At 40.4% G+C, this 24,234-nt stretch overlaps 1 protein-coding gene across 3 annotated transcripts in view; it reads right to left on the bottom strand.

Moving 5' to 3' along the window:
• The window catches only part of LOC139761894 (RNA-binding protein 45), a 112,156-nt gene extending 89,222 nt beyond the window's left edge, over window positions 1–22,934 (bottom strand). For all 3 annotated transcript variants that reach the window (XM_071686502.1, XM_071686483.1, XM_071686491.1), the window contains exons 1-2: window positions 22,666–22,934; window positions 8,227–8,341 (exon numbers count right to left, since the gene is read on the bottom strand). In XM_071686502.1, coding sequence (XP_071542603.1) covers window positions 8,227–8,341; window positions 22,666–22,897 — 347 coding nt within the window. In that variant the 5' untranslated portion in view covers window positions 22,898–22,934. The remainder of the gene's footprint in view (window positions 1–8,226; window positions 8,342–22,665) is intronic.
• Between the last annotated feature and the right edge of the window lie 1,300 nt (window positions 22,935–24,234).

Here is a 24,234-nt window from a genome sequence, read left to right on the forward strand (position 1 = left end):
TGAAACCACACTGCTCTTCCCCAATCTGATGCTCTGTACATGCCTTCACCCTCTCAATCAATACCCTCCCATATAATTTACCGCAAACGCGGGAGACAGCGACAAAGTATATAAAATATATATATATATATATATATATATATATATATATATATATATATATATATATATATATTTTTCTTTTTTTTTTGCTTTGTCGCTGTCTCCCGCATTTGCAAGGTAGCGCAAAGAAACAGACAAAAGAAATGGCCCAACCCACCCCCATACACATGTATATACATACGTCCACACACGCAAATATACATACCTACACAGCTTTCCATGGTTTACCCCAGACGCTTCACATGCCTTGATTCAATCCACTGACAGCACGTCAACCCCGGTATACCACATTGCTCCAATTCACTCTATTCCTTGCCCTCCTTTCACCCTCCTGCATGTTCAGGCCCCGATCACACAAAATCTTTTTCACTCCATCTTTCCACCTCCAATTTGGTCTCCCTCTTCTTCTCGTTCCCTCCACCTCCGACACATATATCCTCTTGGTCAATCTTTCCTCACTCATTCTCTCCACGTGCCCAAACCATTTCAAAACACCCTCTTCTGCTCTCTCAACCACGCTCTTTTTATTTCCACACATCTCTCTTACCCTTACGTTACTTACTCGATCAAACCACCTCATACCACACATTGTCCTCAAACATCTCATTTCCAGCACATCCATCCTCCTGCGCACCACTCTATCCATAGCCCACGCCTCGCAACCATACAACATTGTTGGAACCACTATTCCTTCAAACATACCCATTTTTGCTTTCCGAGATAATGTTCTAGACTTCCACACATTCTTCTAGGCTCCCAGAATTTTCGCCCCCTCCCCCACCCTATAATCCACTTCCGCTTCCATGGTTCCATCCGCTGCCAGATCCACTCCCAGATATCTAAAACACTTCACTTCCTCCAGTTTTTCTCCATTCAAACTCACCTCCCAATTGACTTGACCCTCAACCCTACTGTACCTAATAACCTTGCTCTTATTCACATTTACTCTTAACTTTCTTCTTTCACACACTTTACCAAACTCAGTCACCAGCTTCTGCAGTTTCTCACATGAATCAGCCACCAGCGCTGTATCATCAGCGAATAACAACTGACTCACTTCCCAAGCTCTCTCATTGCATTGCATTGTCGCTGTCTCCCGCATTTGCGAGGTAGCGCAAGGAAACAGACGAAAGAAATGGCCCAACCCATCCCCATACACATGTATATACATACACGTCCACACACGCAAATATACATACCTATACATCTCAATGTACACATATGTATACACACACAGACACATACATATATACCCATGCACACAATTCACACTGTCTGCCTTTATTCATTCCCATCGCCACCTCGCCACACATGGAATACCATCCCCCTCCCCCCTCATGTATGCGAGGTAGCGCTAGGAAAAGACAACAAAGTCCCCATTCGTTCACACTCAGTCTCTAGCTGTCATGCAATAATGCCCGAAACCACAGCTCCCTTTCCACATCCAGGCCCCACAGAACTTTCCATGGTTTACCCCAGACGCTTCACATGCCCTGATTCAATCCACTGACAGCACGTCAACCCCGGTATACCACATCGATCCAATTCACTCTATTCCTTGCCCGCCTTTCACCTTTCTGCATATTCAGGCCCTGATCACTCAAAATCTTTTTCACTCCATCTTTTCACCTCCAGTTTGTGCTGGATGTGCTGGAAATGAGATGTTTGAGGACAATGTGTGGTGTGAGGTGATTTGATCGAGTAAGTAATGTAAGGGTAAGAGAGAGGTGTGGAAATAAAAAGAGCGTGGTTGAGAGAGCAGAAGAGGGTGTTTTGAAATGGTTTGGGCACATGGAGAGAATGAGTGAGGAAAGATTGACCAAGAGGATATATGTGTCGGAGGTGGAGGGAACGAGGAGAAGTGGGAGACCAAATTGGAGGTGGAAAGATGGAGCGAAAAAGATTTTGAGTGATCGGGGCCCGAACATGCAGGAGGGTGAAAGGAGGGCAAGGAATAGAGTGAATTGGATCGATGTGGTATACCGCGGTTGACGTGCTGTCAGTGGATTGAATCAGGGCATGTGAAGCGTCTGGGGTAAACCATGGAAAGTTCTGTGGGGCCTGGATGTGGAAAGGGAGCTGTGGTTTCGGGCACTATTGCATGACAGCTAGAGACTGAGTGTGAACGAATGGGGCCTTTGTTGTCTTTTCCTAGCGCTACCTCGCATACATGAGGGGGGAGGGGGATGGTATTCCATGTGTGGCGAGGTGGCGATGGGAATGAATAAAGGCAGACAGTGTGAATTGTGTGCATGGGTATATATGTATGTGTCTGTGTGTGTATATATATGTGTACATTGAGATGTATAGGTATGTATATTTGCAGGGAGATGTATAAAAGAAAGAGGCAGGAGGTCAAGAGAAAGGTGCAAGAGGTGAAAAAGAGGGCAAATGAGAGTTGGGGTGAGGGAGTATCATTAAACTTTAGGGAGAATAAAAAGATGTTTTGGAAGGAGGTAAATAAAGTGCGTAAGACAAGGGAATGAATGGGAACTTCAGTGAAGGGGGGTAATGAGGAGGTGATAACAAGTTGTGATGATGTGAGAAGGAGATGGAGTGAGTATTTTGAAGGTATGTTGAATGTGTTTGATGATAGAGTGGCGAGTGGTGGATATAGGGTGTTTTGGTCGAGGTGGTGTGCAAGGTGTGAGGGTTAGGGAAAATGATTTGGTAAACAGAGAAGAGGTAGTAAAAGCTTTGCGGAAGATGAAAGCCGGCAAGGCAGCGGGTTTGGATGGTACTGCAGTGGAATCTATTAATAAAGGGGGTGACTGTATTGTTGACTGGTTGGTAAGGTTATTTAATGTATGTATGACTCATGGTGAGGTGCCTGAGGATTGGCGGAATGCTTGCATAGTGCTATTGTACAAAGGCAAAGGGGATAAAAGTGAGTGCTCAAATTACAGAGGTATAAGTTTGTTGAGTATTCCTGGGAAATTATATGGGGGGGTATTGATTGATAGGGTGAAGGCATGTACAGAGCATCAGATTGAGGAAGAGCAGTGTGGTTTCAGAAGTGGTAGAGGATGTGTGGATCAGGTGTTTGCTTTGAAGAATGTTTGTGAGAAATACTTAGAAAAGCCAATGGATTTGTATGGAGCATTTATGGATCTGGAGAAGGCATATGATAGAGTTGATAGAGATACTCTGTGGAAGGTATTAAGAATATATGGTGTGGGAGGCAAGTTGTTAGAAGCAGTGAAAAGTTTTTATCGAGGATGTAAGGCATGTGTACGTGTAGGAAGAGAGGAAAGTGATTGGTTCTAAGTGAATGTAGGTTTGTGGCAGGGGTGTGTGATGTCTCCATGGTTGTTTAATTTGTTTATGGATGGGGTTGTTAGTGAGGTGAATGCAGGAGTTTTGGAGAGAGGGGCAAGTATGCAGTCTGTTGTGGATGAGAGAGCTTGGGAAGTGAGTCAGTTGTTGTTTGCTGATGATACAGTGCTGGTGGCTGATTCAGGTGAGAAACTGCTGAAGCTGGTGACTGAGTTTGGTAAAGTGTGTGAAAGAAGAAAGCCGAGAGTAAATGTGAATAAGAGTAAGGTCATTAGGTACAGTAGGGTTGAGGGACAAGTCGATTGGGAGGTAAGTTTGAATGGAGAAAAACTGGAGGAAGTGAAGTGTTTTATATATCTGGGAGTGGATTTGGCAGCGGATGGAACCATGGAAGTGGAAGTGAATCATAGGGTGGGGGAGGGGGAGAAAGTTCTGGGTGCATTGAAGAATGTGTGGAAGTCGAAAATATTATCTCGGAAAGCAAAAATGGGTATGTTTGAAGGAATAGTGGTTCCAACAATGTTATATGGTTGCAAGGCGTGGGCTATAAATAGAGTTGTGCGCAGGAGGGTGGAGGTGCTGGAAATGAGATGTTTGAGGACAATATGTGGTGCGAGGTGGTTTGATCGAGGAAGTAATAATAGGGTATGAGAGATGTGTGCTAATAAAAAGTGTGGTTGAGAAAACAGAAGAGGGTGTTTTGAAATGGTTTGGTCACATGGAGAGAATGAGTGAGGAAAGACTGACAAAGAGGATATATGTGTCAGAGGTGGAGGGAACGAGGGGAAGTGGGAGACCAAACTGGAGGCAGAAAGATGAAGTGAAAAACATTTTGAGTGATCGGGGCCTGAACATGCAGGAGGGTGAAAGGCGTGCAAGGAACAGAGTGAATTGGAACGACGTGGCATACTGGGGTTTACGTGCTGTCAATGGATTAAACCAGGGCATGTGAAGCATGTGGGGTAAACCATGGAAAGTTGTGTGGGGCCTGGATGTGGAAAGGGAGCTGTGGTTTCGGGCATTATTGCATGACAGCTAGAGACTGAGTGTGAACGAATGGGGACTTTGTTGTCTTTTCCTAGCGCTACCTTGCACACATGAGGGGGGAGGGGGATGGTATTCCATGTGTGGCGAGGTGGCGATGGGAATGAATAAAGGCAGACAGTGTGAATTGTGTGCATGGGTATATATGTATGTGTCTGTGTGTGTACATGTATGTGTACATTGAGATGTATAGGTATGTATATTTGCATGTGTGGACATGTATGTATATACATGTGTATGGGGTGGGTTGGGCCATTTCTTTCGTCTGTTTCCTTGCGCTACCTCACAAACGCGGGAGACAGCGACAAAGCAATATAAATAAATAAATAAATAAATATATATATATATATATATATATATATATATATATATATATATATATATATATATATATATATATATATATATATATATATATATATATGTATATATATATATATATTTTTTTTTCCATACTATTCGCCATTTCCCGCGATAACGAGGTAGCGTTAAGAACAGAGGACTGGGCCTTTGAGGGAATACCCTCACCTGGCCCCCTTCTCTGTTCCTTCTTTTGGAAAATTATCCCTGGGGATAGGGGAGAAAGAATACTTCCCACGTATTCCCTGCGTGTCGTAGAAGGCGACTAAAAGGGAAGGGAGCGGGGGGCTGGAAATCCTCCCCTCTCATTTTTTTTTTTTTAGCCAAAGTGGTAGAGGATGTGTGGATCAGGTGTTTGCTTTGAAGAATGTATGTGAGAAATACTTAGAAAAGCAAATGGATTTGTATGTAGCATTTATGGATCTGGAGAAGGCATATGATAGAGTTGATAGAGATACTCTGTGGAAGGTATTAAGAATATATGGTGTGGGAGGCAAGTTGTTAGAAGCAGTGAAAAGTTTTTTATCGAGGATGTAAGGCATGTGTACGTGTAGGAAGAGAGGAAAGTGATTGGTTCTCAGTGAATGTAGGTTTGCGGCAGGGGTGTGTGATGTCTCCATGGTTGTTTAATTTGTTTATGGATGGGGTTGTTAGGGAGGTAAATGCAAGAGTCTTGGAAAGAGGGGCAAGTATGAAGTCTGTTGGGGATGAGAGAGCTTGGGAAGTGAGTCAGTTGTTGTTCGCTGATGATACAGCGCTGGTGGTGGATTCATGGGAGAAACTGCAGAAGCTGGTGACGGAGTTTGGTAAAGTGTGTGGAAGAAGAAAGTTAAGAGTAAATGTGAATAAGAGCAAGGTTATTAGGTACAGTAGGGTTGAGGGTCAAGTCAATTGGGAGGTGAGTTTGAATGGAGAAAAACTGGAGGAAGTGAAGTGTTTTAGATATCTGGGAGTGGATCTGGCAGCGGATGGAACCATGGAAGCGGAAGTGGATCATAGGGTGGGGGAGGGGGCGAAAATTTTGGGAGCCTTGAAAAATGTGTGGAAGTCGAGAACATTATCTCGGAAAGCAAAAATGGGTATGTTTGAAGGAATAGTGGTTCCAACAATGTTGTATGGTTGCGAGGCGTGGGCTATGGATAGAGTTGTGCGCAGGAGGATGGATGTGCTGGAAATGAGATGTTTGAGGACAATGTGTGGTGTGAGGTGGTTTGATCGAGTAAGTAACGTAAGGGTAAGAGAGATGTGTGGAAATAAAAAGAGCGTGGTTGAGAGAGCAGAAGAGGGTGTTTTGAAATGGTTTGGGCACATGGAGAGAATGAGTGAGGAAAGATTGACCAAGAGGATATATGTGTCGGAGGTGGAGGGAACGAGGAGAAGAGGGAGACCAAATTGGAGGTGGAAAGATGGAGTGAAAAGGATTTTGTGTGATCGGGGCCTGAACATGCAGGAGGGTGAAAGGAGGGCAAGGAATAGAGTGAATTGGAGCGATGTGGTATACAGGGGTTGACGTGCTGTCGGTGGATTGAATCAAGGCATGTGAAGCGTCCGGGGTAAACCATGGAAAGCTGTGTAGGTATGTATATTTGCGTGTGTGGACGTGTGTATGTACATGTGTATGGGGGGGGTTGGGCCATTTCTTTCGTCTGTTTCCTTGCGCTACCTCACAACCGCGGGAGACAGCGACGAGGTATAAAAAAAAAAAAAAAAAATATATATATATATATATATATATATATATATATATATATATATATATATATATTATCCCTGGGGATAGGGGATTAAGAATACTTCCCACGTATTCCCTGCGTGTCGTAGAAGGCGACTAAAAGGGAAGGGAGCGGGGGGCTGGAAATCCTCCCCTCTCGTTTTTTTTTTTTTTTTTTTTTTTTTTTTTCAATTTTCCAAAAGAAGGAACAGAGAATTGGGCCAGGTGAGGGTATTCCCTCAAAGGCCCAGTCCTCTGTTCTTAACGCTACCTCGCTAATGCGGGAAATGGCGAATAGTTTGAAAAAAAGAAAGAAAAATATATATATATATATATATAGTTGATAGTGATGCTCTGTGGAAGGTATTAAGAGTACATGGTGTGGGAGGTAAGTTGCTAGAAACAGTGAAAAGTTTTTATCAAGGACGTAAGGCATGTGTACGAGTAGGGAGAGAGGAAAGTGACTGGTTCCCAGTGAATGATGGTTTGCGGCAGGGGTGCGTGATGTCTCCATGGTTGTTCAATTTGTTTATGGGTGGGGTGGTTAGGGAGCTAAATGCAAGAGTTTTGGAGAGAGGGGTAAGTATGTGATCTGTTGTGAATGAGAGGGCTTGGGAAGTGAGTCTGTTGTTGTTTGCTGATGATATAGCACTAGTGGCTGATTCAGATGAGAAACTGAAGAAGTTGGTGACTGAGTTTGGTAAATTATGTGAAAGAAGAAAGCTGAGAGTAAATGTGAATAAGAGCAAGGCTATTTGGTTCAGTAAGGTTGAGGGACAATTGGGAGGTAAGTTTGAATGGAGAAAAATTGGAGGAGGTGGTGTTTTAGACATCTGGGAGTGGACTAAGCAGCGGATGTAACCATAGAAGCGGAAGTGAGTCACAGGGTGGGGGAGCGCGCTAAGGTTCTGGGAGCGTTGAAGAATGTGTGGAAGGCAAGAACGTTATCCCAGAGAGCAAAAATGGGTATGTCTGAAGGAACAGTTATTTGCTTGCGAGGCATGGGCTATAGATAGGGTTGTGCAGAGGGTGGTGGACGTATTGGAAATGAAATGTTAGTGGTGTAAGATGGTTTGATCGAGTAAGTAATGAAAGGGTAAGAGAGATGTGTGGTAACAAAAAGTGTGCTTGAGAGAGCAGAAGAGGGTGTATTGAAATGGTTTGGTCACATGAAGAGAATGAGTGAGGAAAGATTGACAAAGAAGATATAAGAGTCAGAGGTGGAGAGAACGAGGAGAAATGGGACACCAAATTGGAGGTGGAAGAATGGAGTGAAAAAGATCTTGAGCGATCAGGGCCTGAACATACAGGAGGGTGAAAGGCGTGCAAGGAATAGTGTGAATTGAAACGATGTGGTATACCGGGGTCGACGTGCTGTCAATGGATTGAACCAGGGCATGTGAAGCATTTGGGGTAAACCATGGAAAGTTTTGTGGGGCCTGGATGAGGAAAGGGAGCTGTGGTTTCAGTGCATTACACATGACAGCTAGAGACTAAGTGTGAATGAATGTGACCTTTCCTGTCTTTTCCTAATGCTACCTCGCAAGCACGCAGGGGGAGGGGGTGCCATTTCATGTGTGGCAGGGTGGCGGCAGGAATGGATGAAGGCAGCAAGTATGAATATGTATATGTGTATATGTCTGTGTATGGGCATTACAGATGGGGAGTACAGTTTCAAGCTGAAAGTTCTTTAAAAGTAATAACCTTTACAGAAAACATAATGACTGCATTACCTGTGTGCAATGAGGACCTTGAGTGGTCTTGGATGGCCTCCAATACAGCGACCATTCATCTCTTCCATAGCAAGTGCTGCCTCAGAAGTTTTGGCAAACTTGATGTACGTAACACCTGAAAAAATAAGACATATGAAGACTATGCACACCATAAGTGTGATGTATTTCCACTTTTTCCATTTGTCACAATATGTTTTTGTTCTAATTTTTCTACAACCAATACTCAGTACCTAGTAATAATACATTTGTAAACTACAGAGCTGAAAACTCTCACTTATGAAAAGTTTACCAGTAAGTGTTAAAAAAAATCAACTTGATATAATGATCAAGAAATAAAAAAAGTAAAACCCTACAAACATTAGGACAAAACTTCTATGGGCTTCTAAATTCTGATGGGAAGAAAAATCAGTCAAACCTCAACATCAACAGAAATTCCTTCCAATTAAATCTACCAAACCAATACGGGTTTACACTATTTTCAAACAAAAATGGCTACACAAATAGAATGACAAACATAAGTGCACATGAATGCATTTTCATCAACAGCCAAAGACAGATCACTCCTTTGATTAAATGACACTATTTATTATGTACGTAAAGCCATCCTCTTTATCAAAATACTGTTCAAATATACTATCCATCCATAAGCTTCATGTACTACCCTGAATACATGTGGCCTTCAGCCCAATTCTGTAACTTGACTCATATAATACTCTACTGTCCACATGTACAGTGACTCGAGTAAACTGCATTTGTCTATGTACTGAATACGAGTAGCTTTCAACCTATCTCCACAACCAAACTCATATGATACTCTACTATCCATAAACCTACATACATGGGTACTGATCCATCTCATACTGTGCCTGTATCCATGTGCTGAATACAAGGGGCCCTCAACCCACTGTAACTTGATTCACAATATTATGCAAAAACGTGAGTACATAATCAAAAATATTTTGTAAGTATCTATCTATATTTATCTATTATACTTAATCAGTTTCCCGCATCAGCGAGGTAGAGCCAGGAAACAAAGAATGGCACATCCACTCTTATACACACACACACACATATATCCCTGGGGAAAGGGAAGAAAGAAAACTACCCACATATTCCCTGAGTGTCATAGAAGAAGACTAAAAGGGGAGGGAGCAGGGGGGAGGGGGCCTGGAAATCCTCCCCTCATTTTTATTTTCAAAAAAAAAAAAAAAGAACAGAAAAGGAGGCCAAGTGAGGACATTCTCTCTATGGCTTGGTCCTCTGTTCTTAACACTACCTCGCTAACACAGGAAATGGCAAATATGAATGAATAAATATCTTTTATTACCATTACACTTAATCGCTGTTTCCCGTCAGCAAGGTAGCACCAGGAAACAGACAAAGAACGGCCCATCCACTCATTAACATACATTTTATCTCTATTTACTATACTTTGTCGCTGTCTCCCACATCAGCGAGGTACTGGAAGGAAACAGACGAAAGAATGGCTCAACCCAACAACATACACATGTATATAAATACACATCCACAAACGCACTTATACATACCTATACCTTTCAACGTATACATATATATATATATATATATATATATATATATATATATATATATATATATATATATATATATATATACTTACATATACATAAATACATCTGTACAATTCATACATGCTGTCTGAATATGTATGTGATAGATTGTAAGAAAGTAAACTCTAGATTGATATGGGTAAAACTGAAAGTGGATGGAGAGAGATGGGTGATTATTGGTGCCTATGCACCTGGGAATGAGAAGAAAGATCATGAGAGGCAAGAGTTTTGGGAGCAGCTGAGTGAGTGTGTTAGTAGTTTTGATGCACGAGACCGGGTTATAGTGATGGGTGATTTGAATGCAAAGGAGAGTAATGTGGCAGTTGAGGGAAAAATTGGTGTACATGGGGTGTTCAGTGTTGTAAATGGAAACAGTGAAGAGCTTGTAGATTTATGTGCTGAAAAAGGACTGGTGATTGGGAATACCTGGTTTAAAAAGATATATATACATAAATATATGTATGTAAGTAGGAGAGATGGCCAGAGATCATCATTGGATTACGTGGTAATTGATAAGCGCGCAAAAGAGAGACTTTTGGATGTTAATGTGCTGACAGGTGCAACTGGAGGGATGTCTGATTATCATCAGGTGGAGGCAAAGGTGAAGATTTGTAGAGGTTTTCAGAAAAGAAGAGAAAGTGTTGGGGTGAAGAGAGTGGTGAGAGTAAGTGAGCTTGGGAAGGAGACTTGTGTGAGGAAGTACCAAAAGAGACTGAGTACAGAATGGAAAAAGGCAAGAACAAAGGATGTAAGGGGAGTGGTGAGAAATGAGATGTATTTAGGGAAGCAGTGATGGCTTGCGCAAAAGATGCTTGTGACATGAGAAGGGTGGGAGGTGGGCAGATTAGAAAGGGTAGTGAGTGGTGAGATGAAGAAGTAAGATTATTAGTGAAAGAGAATTGAGGCATTTGGACAATTTTTGCAGGGAAATAATGCAAATGACCGGGAGATGTGTAAAAGAAAGAGGCAGGAGGTCAAGAGAAAGATGCGAGAGGTGGAAAAGAGGGTAAATGAGTTGGGGCGAGAGAGTATCATTAAATTTTAGGGAGAATAAAAAGACGTTTTGGAAGGAGGTAAATAAAGTGCGTAAGACAAAGGAACAAATGGCAACTTCAGTGAAGGGGGTTAAAGGGGAGGTGATACCAAGATGTGGTGATGTGAGAAGGAGATGGAGTGAGTATTTTGAAGGTTTGTTGAATGTGTTTGATGATAAAGTGGCAGATATAGGGTATTTTGGTAGAGGTGGTGTGCAAAGTGAGAGGGTTAGGGAAATTGATTTGGTAAACAGAGAAGAGGTACTAAAAGCTTTGCAGAAGAAGAAAGCCGGCAAGGCAGCGGGTTTAGATGGTATTGCAGAGGAATTTATTAAAAATGGGGGTGACTGTATTGTTGACTGGTTGGTAGGGTTATTCAATGTATATATGACTTATGGTGAGGTGCCTGAGGACTGGCGGAATGCTTGCATAGTACCACTGTAAAAAGGCAAAGGGGATAAAAGTGAGTGCTCAAATTACAGAGGTATAAGTTTGTTCAGTATTCCTGGGAAATTATATGGGAAGGTATTGATTGATAGGGTGAAGGCATGTACAGAGCATCAGACTGGGGAAGAGCAGTGTGGTTTCAGAAGTGGTAGAGGATGTGTGGATCAGGTGTTTGCTTTGAAGAATGTATGTGAGAAATACTTAGAAAAGCAAATGGATTTGTATGTACCATATATGGATCTGGAGAAGGCATATGACAGAGTTGATAGAGATGCTCTGTGGAAGGTATTAAGAATATATGGTATGGTAGGCAAGTTGTTAGAAGCAGTGAAAAGTTTTTATCGAGGATGTAAGGCATGTGTACGTGTAGGAAGAGAGGAAAGTGATTGGTTCTCAGTGAATGTAGGTTTGCGGCAGGGGTGTGTGATGTCGCCATGTTTGTTTAATTTGTTTATGGATGGGTTTGCTAGGGAGGTGAATGCAAGAGATTTGGAACGAGGGGCAAGTATGCAGTCTGCTGTGGATAAGAGAGCTTGGGAAGTGAGTCAGTTGTTGTTCGCTGATGATACAGCGCTGGCGGCTGATTCATGTGAGAAACTGCAGAAGCTGGTGACTGAGTTTGGTAAAGTGTGTGAAAGAAGAAAGCTGAGAGTAAATGTGAATATGAGCAAGGTTATTAGGTACAGTAGGGTTGAGAGATAAGTCAATTGGGAGGTGAGTTTGAATGGAGAGAGACTGGAGGTTTTAGATATCTGGGAGTGGATTTGGCAGCGGATGGAACAATGAAAGCAGATGCGAATCATAGGGTGGGGGAGGGGGCGAAAGTTCTGGGAGTGTTGAAGAATGTGTGGAAGTTGAGGACATTATCTCAGAAAGCAAAAATGTGTAGGTTTGAAGGAATAGTGGTTCCAAAAATGTTATATGGTTGAGAGGTGTGAGCTGTGGATAGAGTTGTGCGGAGGTGGGTGGATGTGCTGGAAATGAGATGTTTGAGGACAATATGTGGTGTGAGGTGGTTTGATCGAGTAAGTAATAATAGGGTAAGAGAGATGTGCGGTAATAAAAAAAAGAGTGTGGTTGAGAGAGCAAAAGAGGGTGTTTTGAAATGGTTTGGTCACATGGAGAGAATGAGTGAGGAAAGATTGACCAAAAGGATATATGTGTCGGAGGTGGAGGGAACGAGGTGAAGTGGGAGACCAAATTGGAGGTGGAAAGATGGAGTGAAAAAGATTTTGAGTGATTGGGGCCTGAACATGCAGGAGGGTGAAAGGCGGGTAAGGAATAGAGTGAATTGGATCGATGTGGTATACCGGGGTTGACGTGCTGTCAGTGGATTGAATCAGGGCATATGAAGCGTCTGGGGTAAACCAGGGAAAGTTGTGTGGGGCCTGGATGTGGAAAGGGAGCTGTGGTTTCGGGCATTATTGAATGACAGCTAGAGACTGAGTGTGAACGAATGGGGCCTTTGTTGTCTTTTCCTAGCGTTACCTCGCACACATGAGGGGGGAGGGGGATGGTATTCCATGTGTGGCGAGGTGGCGATGGGAATGAATAAAGGCAGACAGTGTGAATTGTGTGCATGGGTATATATGTATGTGTCTGTGTGTGTATATATATGTGTACATTGAGATGTATAGGTATGTATACTTGTGTGTGTGGACGTGTATGTATATACATGTGTATGGGGGTGGGTTGGGCCATTTCTTTCTTGTTTCCTTGCACTACCTCGCAAATGCGGGAGACAGCGACAAAGCAAAATAACTAAAATAAATATTTTTTTTTTATACTTTGTCGCTGTCTCCCGCGTTTGCGAGGTAGCGCAAGGAAACAGACGAAAGAAATGGCCCAACCCCCCCCCATACACATGTATATACATACGTCCACACACGCAAATATACATACCTACACAGCTTTCCATGGTTTACCCCACACGCTTCACATGCCTTGATTCAATCCACTGACAGCACGTCAGCCCCGGTATACCACATCGCTCCAATTCACTCTATTCCTCGCCCTCCTTTCACCCTCCTGCATGTTCAGGCCCCGATCACACAAAATCTTTTTCACTCCATCTTTCCACCTCCAATTTGGTCTCCCTCTTCTCCTTGTTCCCTCCACCTCCGACACATATATCCTCTTGGTCAATCTTTCCTCACTCATCCTCTCCATGTGCCCAAACCACTTCAAAACACCCTCTTCTGCTCTCTCAACCACGCTCTTTTTATTTCCACACATCTCTCTTACCCTTACGTTACTCACTCGATCAAACCACCTCACACCACACATTGTCCTCAAACATCTCATTTCCAGCACATCCATCCTCCTGCGCACAACTCTATCCATAGCCCACGCCTCGCAACCATACAACATTGTTGGAACCACTATTCCTTCAAACATACCCATTTTTGCTTTCCGAGATAATGTTCTCGACTTCCACACATTCTTCAAGGCCCCCAGAATTTTCGCCCCCTCCCCCACCCTATGATCCACTTCCGCTTCCATGGTTCCATCCGCTGCCAGATCCACTCCCAGATATCTAAAACACTTCACTTCCTCCAGTTTTTCTCCATTCAAACTCACCTCCCAATTGACTTGACCCTCAACCCTACTGTACCTAATAACCTTGCTCTTATTCACATTTACTCTTAACTTTCTTCTTCCACACACTTTACCAAACTCAGTCACCAGCTTCTGCAGTTTCACACATGAATCAGCCACCAGCGCTGTGTCATCAGCGAACAACAACTGACTCACTTCCCAAGCTCTCTCATCCCCAACAGACTTCATACTTGCCCCTCTTTCCAAAACTCTTGCATTTACCTCCCTAACAACCCCATCCATAAACAAATTAAACAACCATGGAGACATCACACACCCCTGCCGCAAACCTACATTCACTGAGAACCAATCACTTTCCTCTCTTCCTACACGTACACATGCCTTACATCCTCGATAAAAACTTTTCACTGCTTCTAACAACTTTCCTCCCACACCATATATTCTTAATACCTTCCACAGAGCATCTCTATCAACTCTATCATATGCCTTCTCCAGATCCATAAATGCTACATACAAATCCATTTGCTTTTCTAAGTATTTCTCACATACATTCTTCAAAGCAAACACCTGATCCACACATCCTCTACCACTTCTGAAACCACACTGCTCTTCCCCAATCTGATGCTCTGTACATGCCTTCACCCTCTCAATCAATACCCTCCCATATAATTTACCAGGAATACTCAACAAACTTATACCTCTGTAATTTGAGCACTCACTCTTATCCCCTTTGCCTTTGTACAATGGCACTATGCATGCATTCCGCCAATCCTCAGGCACCTCACCATGAGTCATACATACATTAAATAACCTTACCAACCAGTCAACAATACAGTCACCACCTTTTTTAATAAATTCCACTGCAATACCATCCAAACCTGCTGCCTTGCCGGCTTTCATCTTCCGCAAAGCTTTCACTACCTCTTCTCTGTTTACCAAATCATTTTCCCTAACCCTCTCATTTTGCACACCACCTCGACCAAAACACCCTATATCTGCCACTCTATCATCAAACACATTCAACAAACCTTCGAAATACTCACTCCATCTCCTTTTCACATCACCACTACTTGTTATCACCTCCCCATATATATATATATATATATATATATATATATATATATATATATATATATATATATATATATATATATATATATAACTTGTCCCTCAACCCTACTAAACCAAATAAGGTTACTTTTATTCACATCACTCTTAACTTTCTCCTTTGACACACTCTTCTAAACTTAGTCACCCACTTTTGCTGTTTCTCACTTGAATCAGCCACCAATGCTATATCATTGGCGAACAACAACTGACTTACTTCTCAGGCCTTCTCATCCCCAACAAACTGCATACTTGCCCTTCTTCTCAAGACTCTTGCATTTATCTACCTCACCACCCTATCCATAAACAAATTAAACAACCATGGTGACATCACACACCCCTGCCACAGACCAACCTTCACTGGGAACCATTCATTGTCCTCTCTTCCAACTGATACACACACTCTACACCCTTGATAAAAGCTTGATAAAGCCAGTGCGAGAGGAAAGCTGCTAGATATGTGAGAGGAAAGCTACTAAAATCAGTGAGTTCTATCAAGGGTGTAAGGTATGCGTACAAGTAGGAAGAGAGTAGAGTAAATTGTTTCCCAAGTAAAGGATGGTCAGCAGCAGGTTTGTGTTACGTCACTATGGTTGATCAATTTGTTTATGGATTGGAAGTTGAGGGAGATGCAAGACTCTCTGAAGAGCAAGTATGCAGGCTGTGGGAGATGGAAGGGCCTAGGAAGTGAGTCAGTTGTTGTTTGCTTATGATACAGAAGATACAGCACTGGGGGGATATTTGAGTGAGAGACTGAAGAAGTGGGTAACTGAGTTTGGAAGAATGCACAAAAGGGGAAAGCTGCAAGTAAATGTGAATAAAAGCAAAGATATCAGGTTTGCCTGGGTTAAGGTACAGGTCAGTTGGGGTGCATCTGAATGGAAAAACGTGCAAGTTAAGTGTTTCTGATATATGGTTGTGAACATGGCAGCGAATGGAACCATGATAGTGGAAGAGTCACATGGTGGGTAAGGGGGTGAAGGTTCTTGAGAGCTAAAAAATGTGTGGAAGGAGAGGATGTCATCCAAGAGGGTAAAAATGGATATCTTGAAAGGTAAAGCAGTCCCAATGATAGTATATGTGGGCAAGACATGGGCTCCAGATAAGGCTTTGTGGTGTAGGGTGAATGTATCGGAAATGAAATATTTAAGGACAATCTGTAGTGAGGTGGTTTGATCAAGCAAGTAATGAAAGGGTAAGGGAGAGGTGTGGTAATAAAATGCATGTGAATGAGAGAGCGGAAGTGTGTGCTGACATGGGTTAGACATACAGAAAGAACAGTCAACTAAGAGGATTTACATGTCAGAAGTGGAGGGGATAAGGAGACCAAATTTAAAATGGAAAGATAGTGACATAGATTTTGAATGATCGGGGCCATAACATGCAGAGGGATGAAAAGCATGCACGTGATAAGAGTGAACTGGAATGATGTGGTATACTGGGGTCGACACGCTGTTAATGGACTGAACCAGGGAAAGGTCTTTGGGGACTGCCTGGGGGTAGGGGGCCGTCATTTAGGTGCTTTGCGCGAATATAAATTGGGTGTGAGCAGATGTGGCCTTTCTTTGTTCCTGGCACTACCTCGATAAAATGTGAAACAGTGATCAAGTATCAAGAAAAGAGTTGACAGATGTAATCAAGGGATTTCTATTTGATGAATCTTATTAATATACAGTCAGCACTATACATTAAGGCATGAGAGGGCCCTCAACAACGTGGGAAATTGTAAATTCTTGTTTCACCTTCCTTATAAAGACCCTGGCAGGCGTAATATATGAAATCATGCACTGACAATGCTAATCATATTTTGGTACTAATGTGATAATGCATCAAAACCATTAGTTTGTGTATAGCAACTATGGGGCTCGTCTGTTTAGATCATCTCAGCATTCTGAGTATTTTTTTATTCCATTTTTGACTGAAATTACCTAGCAATCTCACCATCCAATTATGCCCAGACAATTACAGAGCAGAAGGAAATACAAAGCTGAGCACAATTTGAAATATATCACAAAGCAAATAAGGGTCTACCAGAAAAATGTCCACAGATTGGCAAAATGGTTTCAGGAATTTGGAATGTCCATTTCACCAGTCTCTTCCTAAGTTTGGAAGGCTAAGATTAACATTTCCATGGATCTATAAAGTGATTGCAAGACATGTTAAGCCCATGCATGACAGCACATGAAATCAAGCAGAACAACCCTAACTTGCTCGAACATATCTTTCAAGGGATTGTTCAACATTAATTCATAATGTCTAGGAAGTTTCATGCCCAATGTAATCCTCTACCTAGAAGAATAAACAAGTGAAAATTTTTAAGAAATACAATGTTTGGGACCAGGAAAAATGGAGAAAATGTTGACATTTACTGAAACTGGAAACACTAGAAGGAAGGTGAATAAGTCACCCATTTGGACACATTTGCCACAGTAAAAATAAAAGATTATAAAACATCCTCCTCATATGGTCTGGGGTTGTTTCAGCTGTTATGGTGTTGGTGATTTCGTAATCTAACCCAAGAAAGTGAACCACGTAGTGTACTTAAATTCCCTTACGGACCATTTACCTGATTTATGTGAAAGTGCACACTGCCAAGTGTTTCACAGGGGCTGAATGAGACATGTGAATTATTTCAAGGAATGGAAAGGAAAAAGCCCCAACCTAAACACAACTAAAAACCTGTGGTCTATTGTAAAGCTTGAGAAGGCAATTAAGCAACTACAGGGTAGATTTTACCCAGAACTACTCAAGAATCTTAACGACAACATTCCCAACATGCTACAGTACTGCATCAAATGGAAATAGAATGTAACAAAGTATCAATATTGTTGGCGAGTGAAAATTACATTTTTGACCATGTAACCAAGGTAAAATATCTTTTTTCAGCTTGCAACATGACTTTTGGCACAGACTGTACCTTTGCAGATAAAATCTTCTTTTATCAAAAACACACCGTGTCAATGTTTTACGAAGTAGGTAAAATGGATGCTTGTTTCACTGGTCACAAGTGTAAATCATATAAATCATTAAGCATCCATACACATACAGTATATTCATTTTTCCTTTTGAGGGACTAAAAGGGTTACAATAACTGTGGTAATATGTAACACCCCCTCAGACAGTACATCAAGGTCAGAAACTGAGTCAGGTTTATATGACGACATAAGTGGAAGCTACCTAAAATTAAAGTTAAAAAAGATGTGAATAATTCTGTAGCAAAATTTAGGGACAAACTTAACAGAAGATACCATAAATGCAAACAACGAATAAAGTTCAGAAAATTAGATACACAAAAGGAGAGTTTAAATGATGGGGCTTGAAATGTCTCTCCCTCTGTTATATATGCTAAGTTGAGCATTTACAGTGGCAAAAATCTATAGTCTTTGGAGCAGAATAATGCTACATCTATATTTGTTGAAGTTTAAACTTGGCAGTCATAATGTCTTGAAACACTATGTGTGGAGCATTCTCACATTTTAAAAGATATAACAAGTATTCTACTTGATTTTATTCTGTGGAAATTGTAAAGCACCACAATCTACTGGTTATTCATCAGTTTTCAGTATAAAAAAAAATATTCAAAAACTTAAAGCTACTTACATAAAATCATACAATACAGCTTCCATTAATCAACATCTAAAACTTTAAAATCAATATAAATCATAAATTTTGGCTTTTTATAAATTCTGTACATAAGTCTATCTACATTAAAATTATCTTTAGAATTTCACCAGTACTTTCATTACTTTAATCTTTATCATATAATTCTGGGTTTGACACCTACATATCTGGCATTCTCTTAGTATTTATTTCAAGAATGTTACTACAATTAGATACAGTACACATTTCAAGAATGTTATCATTAGCTGCAACATACTTTTCTAAACAAAAAGATATACAACTCTGAAACTCAGCCTAATGAGTCTTCTGAAAAAAAAAAAAAAAAGATGCACAGCTCTGCAACTCAACTTAGCGAGACTGTTCTAAACAAAAAGTATATATAAAACTCTGCAACTCAACCTAGCCAACTTGTTTATGTTTTCTATATGTCCTTCAAACCCTAAATGCTGCAAGTCATCACATGCAATATGCACAGCAAGAATCAGCATTCATCATATGAATCATATGAAATGCGAGTTTCTAGGGCTTTTTCTTGATTTCCAGTCAATGTTAGAGCACTTTTTTGTATATATCTAACATAAATATTGGTATAATTATTGAACTGCTGGTAAACTTCAGCACCCAAGGACTAAACCACAACAGTATAAATTAGTGCACTTATTTGTATATCATCAATTACTTTCACTTAACAATGGGAGACCATTTTTTTTATCCATACTGTGAGTGAGAAAAAGTGCATAACTCCCACTATGTAAGGATTAATTCATACAGCTCCACTACAATGCATATCAAGTACTCCAGGAGCATTTTCAAGCATATGAGGTAAACTGTGAGGTATTTTTGTCAATATTTTTTTCACAAACATATATGATTATTAAGGGTTTTTATCAGTACATCTTTCAATGTGACAACTTCAAAACATGAGGGCAAAGGTATTTTACAGGCTTCACTGACATTTTCTCATACACTAACAGGAGTATATTTTTTCTTGAGACAAGGACATCATACATCTCAAATGCTGAGAAGAGAAAAAACTGACTTAGTATCCACTCCACCTGCAATGAGTGAGTTCAAAAAGTCTCGATTCTCTACAAATGGACTGAGCTCAATCGTGTGAAATCTGGCACTGGACACTGGGGAGAGAGTCTTATCTTTTCCAACAGCATTCATGGCTATATAAGGTAAGACAATTACTAAAAACCCCAGCTTCAGAGATTCTTAATTCAAGCTACAACTCTGACCAAGCACTGCTGAATCTGTTTTTCCACATTAGACTGAACTAAAATGTCTATGAAGTGACATAAAAGTGTTTGATTCATACTTGTTCCACCACATACATAAAGCAACTAATATCTAATTCACAAGTCAGCTTCATATGAAACAAAGGAACAGCACTAAAGTTGAAAGAACTTACAGCAACAGTGAATACTGCCTAGCTCCTAGAAAACATTAAAGCTTTCACAAAAAAAAAGGGGGAGATTACCAAAGGGATAAATCACAAACAATCTGTAAACAGTTTACTTAGTTTGATGCATGTGAATCAAAAGAGTACCAGTATATATCAGAGGGCACAGGTATCAATTAAACACAAGTGCACACATGAAGGAAAAAATTATGTAAGAGCACAAGTAACAATTACAACAGACTATCCAATGAATTTGGAACAATACCATTTGCAAATAGAAGTAATAAATGTGCAAAACTGGGTCCAACTGAGATTTGTACTCCTGACTAAAAAATTCAACACTGATTAAAACTTGGATGAGTTTGAGTAAGGTGTGGACAGATACACCACACTGTATTGTCTGTGAATAATCAAAGACTCTCCTGCATGAAATATCAATGTTTTTGGACAGAAACACCACAGTGTATTGTTTGTGAATAATCAAAGACTCTCCTGCATGAAATATCAATGTTTTTAGTAATCATTTATATCACTAGCACTATTTGTTTTTCAAACAAATTTTGAAAAACAAAAACAATCATTTACTTACCTTGAACTACCTTACTAACTGGATATTAAAAAAAGCTACTCAAGCAAAGCAAGAAAAGAGAAAGCTAATCATTAGGATTTCAGAGGTTTATTTTCATGAGAATGGGTGCATACAGAAAAATTAATCTAAAATCTAAAGGAATCTCAAAAGTAGAAAGTATTTTAAAGATCAAAGAAAATGTGGAGCAAGAGTATAACAAATCTGATACATAGCTTTCAAACCTCATGAGAACAAATCAAACCCAGCTAGATGAGGTAAGAAACCATTAAATTTACAGCCAAACTACACCAACCCTAGGTAGGGCCTTCCAAGTTTCTCATTCCCAAGCTGGGCCTTACAAAATGTCTTATTCCTAATGTAATATCAATTGCCACGTGAAATTATCTAAAAAAATATCAAGAAGGTAACATAAACTACCAATAATACAGCACTACTTTAATCCACCACTTTCAAACAAAACCTTTTGCTGCTTTCCCAATAAAATCTCTTGATTGCATTAAATATACTACAATGGACGTTAATATTATAAAATATTGTCATGGAGAGTCATTAGTGAATAAATGACTATATTTGAAAGTCTTGTCTGAATCTTGGTAAAGTTATGTCAAGTTCAGAGAACATGATATACATAGTCTAATCAATACTGATGTTGATTCCATACGTTTTTCCTCCTATTCTACACGAAGCTTTCCTTTTTTCTTTTTTTTTGCTGAAGTACGAACACAACGACTGGTTACACGCAATTACCAGTACTAAGCAGATCTATGTCCTCCATACAATCATAAAATCAGTGTTTTAATGTTAATTCATAGTGTGACAGTTCAAACAATATTTCAACAAAAATCACACCACTGCCAGAATTACAATTTGCAGAACTCTATAACGCCTACAGTAATGAATCTAAAGACTGTGAGATTCAATCAAGTTTCTTGGATTGATACAACAGTCTCTTGAGGTGAAACATCTCTACCAACTGTACGAAATAAAGACGAAGGTTTTCGTAAACATTACGGTGGAAAGCCTGAAGTATAAATCAACCATTCATGTTTTTGGTAATAAAATTGCATTACCTTTAACCTTTATAACAAATCTAGCTTAGGTTCGTCTTGATCAGGTTTGCCACTTTCCCAAGCTGGGCCTTAAAAAGTCTCATTCCTATTATCATATTAACTGCCACGTGAATCTATTTAAAAAAAATATCAAGAAGGTAATATAACACAACTACCAATAATAAAAATGCTTTCATCCACCACTTTCATACTATAATTTCTCTAGTTGAATCTTTGTTGCTACAGTAAGGATTGATATGCATGTTGTTTTACTAACCTTTAAAACAAACTATATTTACACACTAACGTGGGTAAAGCCGCATCTTTATCCATAACTTTATCTTTTCTTTCAGTTGATCTTTATGAAGGCGGCAACAGGCACTAAAGTCATCCCAACCGATCACTTTATATCGCTCGTGATATTTCATTAGAAACCTTTCTGTTGTCTGAACAAACGCACTTACATCAACTTAAGACTCACTTAAAAGCACTAATCTCTCTCTCTCTCCAGTGAAAAACACTTGTTTAAAGTGAACTTCCTTAAGGTTAAGGAATTCTTAGGATCTTCACTTGCAACCGAAACAATCTTTAGCCTGGCCGTAAATGTCCGGTATAAAATCCCTTACTATATATCATCTTGTGAACATCTGAACATCTGCTGTTTAATTCAAATGTAAATCAAAGAACAACAAATAAATAAAACCCACTAATTTGTAAAGGACCGACCATCGAGCTTCCCCGTAAGAAAACAAACCATACAACGCCGGAGACACAAATACCGGCCTATAAATCACTTAATAATTTGATAACCTGTGATATTACAAGCGATTAATCTATTCGCGACAATGGCGTTCCTCCAGACAAATATCTGCCGGGCAAGAATCGATCGTGCTGGTCTTGGGCGTGGGTTTGACAGGAAGCCGCACCGCACAGAACGCTTCGCCACATTTTAGCGAGGGGTTTATATTTCCACTTCAGATAACGTTACACTAACTGACTAACTAATTCTTGATGTTATGTTCAGTATTTAGATGCTTACCTTTTGGTTCGTCGGTATTTCTGTCCTTCACTACCCATATTTCCTCTATCGTGCCGTACTTGGAGAAACTTTCACGAAAATCCTCTTCCGTTATGGACTTGCCACACACAATAAACAATCTAGAATGAGGAGGATCATCATATTTAGATTCTCTGCCATATTTGCCTCCATCAGAACCATGAAAATTGTCCCTAGATTCGTAGCGACGCGAGATCTTGTCCGTTGACGCCATCTTTTCCCGAGCAACTCCCAACCTGAGGCAAAATTCACATCGGTCTCCCTCTCAATATATAAACGGAAGAAAATGGACACCGAAGCTCCCGACTGAGACAAAAGAGCATCGTATTTGAGATTTAAGGGAATGCCATCACATACAATCCTACTTTATTAGCATTCGATATCTAAAATACATTTGAAGAGTATCTTGCATTCAATTTTATTTTACTTATAAAACTTTCACCTGCTACTTCAAAGAACGTAAAAAGGAATTATTTCTGTATGAACGAACTTAGTGTTCACTTCTCTAGTATTTGCTTTACATTGAGAGAGAATTAGATGTATTCTGAACTAAAGAAAATGAGGAAATAATGCATAGAAGCTAACGAGCTTGAGAAACTTGGAATTCCATTACCACACACATTAGCCTCTTAGGAAGAGGTGAAAGTATTTTATGGTTGATTCCAGACGGTAGTGAATTTAACAGCTGAGCGTCTTTACTACAGTATGAATGAATATATTCCGGCCGAATACATTTTCTGTTTCTTACACAAGTTTGTGATATTTAACCATTATCATTAATGTGACAATGGTCATTTGGAATATCTGTTTCCCATGTTTATCCATTTGGCATCCACGAAGTAACATGTAACTGAATGGAGAGTAGCCTACTACAGAATCTTACTCCTCGCTGCACATGATTTTTCGTACAGTATTAGAATAGAGGTAGATTACAGACGTGTTGAAGACTGCCATTTGAACTACTTGTCTCCTTCTCTCTTTAGTCGCAGACGAAAAGCCCTTGACGAGGTTAATGGAGGAAAAAGGTGGAAGGGCGGTTTATAAGCATGAGGCCGTGCTAGGCCTTAATTAAGGCCGGGCGATTCAAAACGTCTCATCGAAGCCAGGCCTTAACTAAATTGGGGGAAAAAATCGCAGAGACAGGAAGAAATGATACATGAGTTTTCGAGAGAGCGGAAAACTTCCTTTCAACAACGAGGTAGGACTTAGCTGCCAGGAAAAACATGAGAAGGTAAGGAGTTTTGAAGGTTATCAGTGTGAGGAAATATACATCATAACGGCCCACTTCTGAGTTACCAATGGTTACACTGTAATCAACCAACGCAATAGCTTGTCTAGTATTACGTGATCTACCCAACGATAGGGGCACAGATGCAACCAGTTCTAGGGAGCAGAGACCAGAGTAACATACACCGATAAAAAAGGGAAAGAACCACCACAGCATAGTAGGGCAAGTGGGTAAAGTTCTGAGGTAAGACTGGGAGCAGCGGAGCGTTACAAGGGGAGGGAAGGGAAAGTCCCCAGGGACTAATAGTTTGGAAGCCCAGATAA

The sequence above is a fragment of the Panulirus ornatus genome, chromosome 3 (genome assembly GCF_036320965.1).
Source record: "Panulirus ornatus isolate Po-2019 chromosome 3, ASM3632096v1, whole genome shotgun sequence".
NCBI lineage: Eukaryota > Metazoa > Arthropoda > Malacostraca > Decapoda > Palinuridae > Panulirus > Panulirus ornatus.